This window comes from Lolium rigidum, chromosome 5 (assembly GCF_022539505.1).
Source record: "Lolium rigidum isolate FL_2022 chromosome 5, APGP_CSIRO_Lrig_0.1, whole genome shotgun sequence".
Classification (NCBI taxonomy): Eukaryota; Viridiplantae; Streptophyta; class Magnoliopsida; order Poales; family Poaceae; genus Lolium; species Lolium rigidum.
The window spans coordinates 256,861,584-256,863,097 of record NC_061512.1 but is presented as its reverse complement, the minus strand read 5'-3'; the positions used below and the strand labels follow the sequence as shown (position 1 = coordinate 256,863,097).

General features: G+C 38.0%; 1 protein-coding gene across 1 annotated transcript; it reads left to right on the top strand.

The window, feature by feature from the left end:
* The first annotated feature begins 397 nt into the window (after window positions 1–397).
* Window positions 398–1,054, top strand: LOC124657506. Its single transcript, XM_047196049.1, has one exon. It carries the CDS (start codon window positions 398–400, stop codon window positions 1,052–1,054), a length of 657 nt encoding a protein of 218 aa, XP_047052005.1.
* The last annotated feature ends 460 nt before the right edge of the window (window positions 1,055–1,514 follow it).

The following is a 1,514-nucleotide window of genomic DNA, read 5'->3' as shown; positions in this document are numbered from 1 at the left end:
TTGCAGCACTTGGTAATTTCCTGATTGTGTATACCTGATGGTAGAATTAGAGTTCAGCTAGCCTTAGTCCGATTCAGTTTGCCCAAATCTGAAACTAGCTACAGTAGCAGTACTGCAGTACTACACTAGCAAAACTGAGATATCGATGGATTAAACAACACTGACATATCGATGGATTAAAAATCAAGGCTTGCTGTTTTCTTATTGTCAGATGTTGACCAAGTGATTTTTGTCCAATCTTTCTGATATATATTTTGCTCTATTCTAACAGAGTTGTAATATGCTCATGGATTTTGCTATTTGTATTAGGAGGCCAATGTATACCCTTGCACCCGATGGCTTGCTAAGTTTTGGGTAGGTGCCGCCAATGCATCCTTATAATTTCCGATCTCCGTCAATGCACCATCTTGAAGGACACCCAAATATGGAGAATTTGCAGCGGTTACTCGATATTGGTGAGAGTCGTGGGTTTCCTAGCATGTTAGGAAGCCTCGACTGTATGCATTGGCGATGGGAGAAATGTCCCTTGTCCTGGAGAGGTCAATTCACTAGTGGGTATAAAGGCGTTCCTACTCTTATTTTGGAGGCAGTTGCTTCACAAGATCTTTGGATATGGCATGCCTTCTTTGGTCTTACTGGATCAAACAACGATATCAATGTGCTTAATAAGTCAAAGTTGTTCGTTGAGGAACTAAAAGGGCAAGCTCCCGGAGTGAGCTACCGTGTAAATGATAGGGATTATGAGCATGGATATTACCCGGTGGATGGAATATACGCCGAATGGGCTGCATTCGTGAAGTCAATACCAATGGCACAAACTGAAAAGCAGAAGTTATTTGCCGCATTTCAAGAAGCAAGGAAGGATGTGGAACGTGCTTTTGGTGTGCTCCAGGCACGATGGTCCATTTTGCGTCGTCCGGCATGTCTATATGACCATGGGGACATCCACAATATTATGATAGCTTGCATAATTCTCCATAACATGATAGTTGAGGATGAAAAAGAAGAGGCAGGAAATGTTCTGGATTTGAACCAAAATATAGACCGTATTTAGATAAAATTGTGACACCTACTACTTAGTACTATCTTCATTCCAAAGCTTAAGGTCTTTATAAGTCAAACTAATTAAAGTTTGACTTAATTTTTAGAAGAATCTATCAACAAATATAATATTTTGTAGATACCATACAAAAAATATTTTTATTATATATCTAATGATATTGATTTTGTATTTTACTTGTAATAACTTTTGATATAAAATAGTTAAACTTGATATAGTTTGAATTTTAAAAAATAATATAAGCCTTAAGATCTAGGATGAAGGTAGTAGGTTAGAACGGCGACAGTATCATCTTACATGGAAAGTCTTTAACGGGCACTAATTTCAGATTTTGTTTTCATACTGAAATCGACAAGTTACTAACTTCAGGTTAGGAAAGTGGATACGCGTGTTTGTTCCACCGAGGTGAGAAAAATTCGGGATCACGAAGGAGAAGAGAGATTTCTGAGAGAAA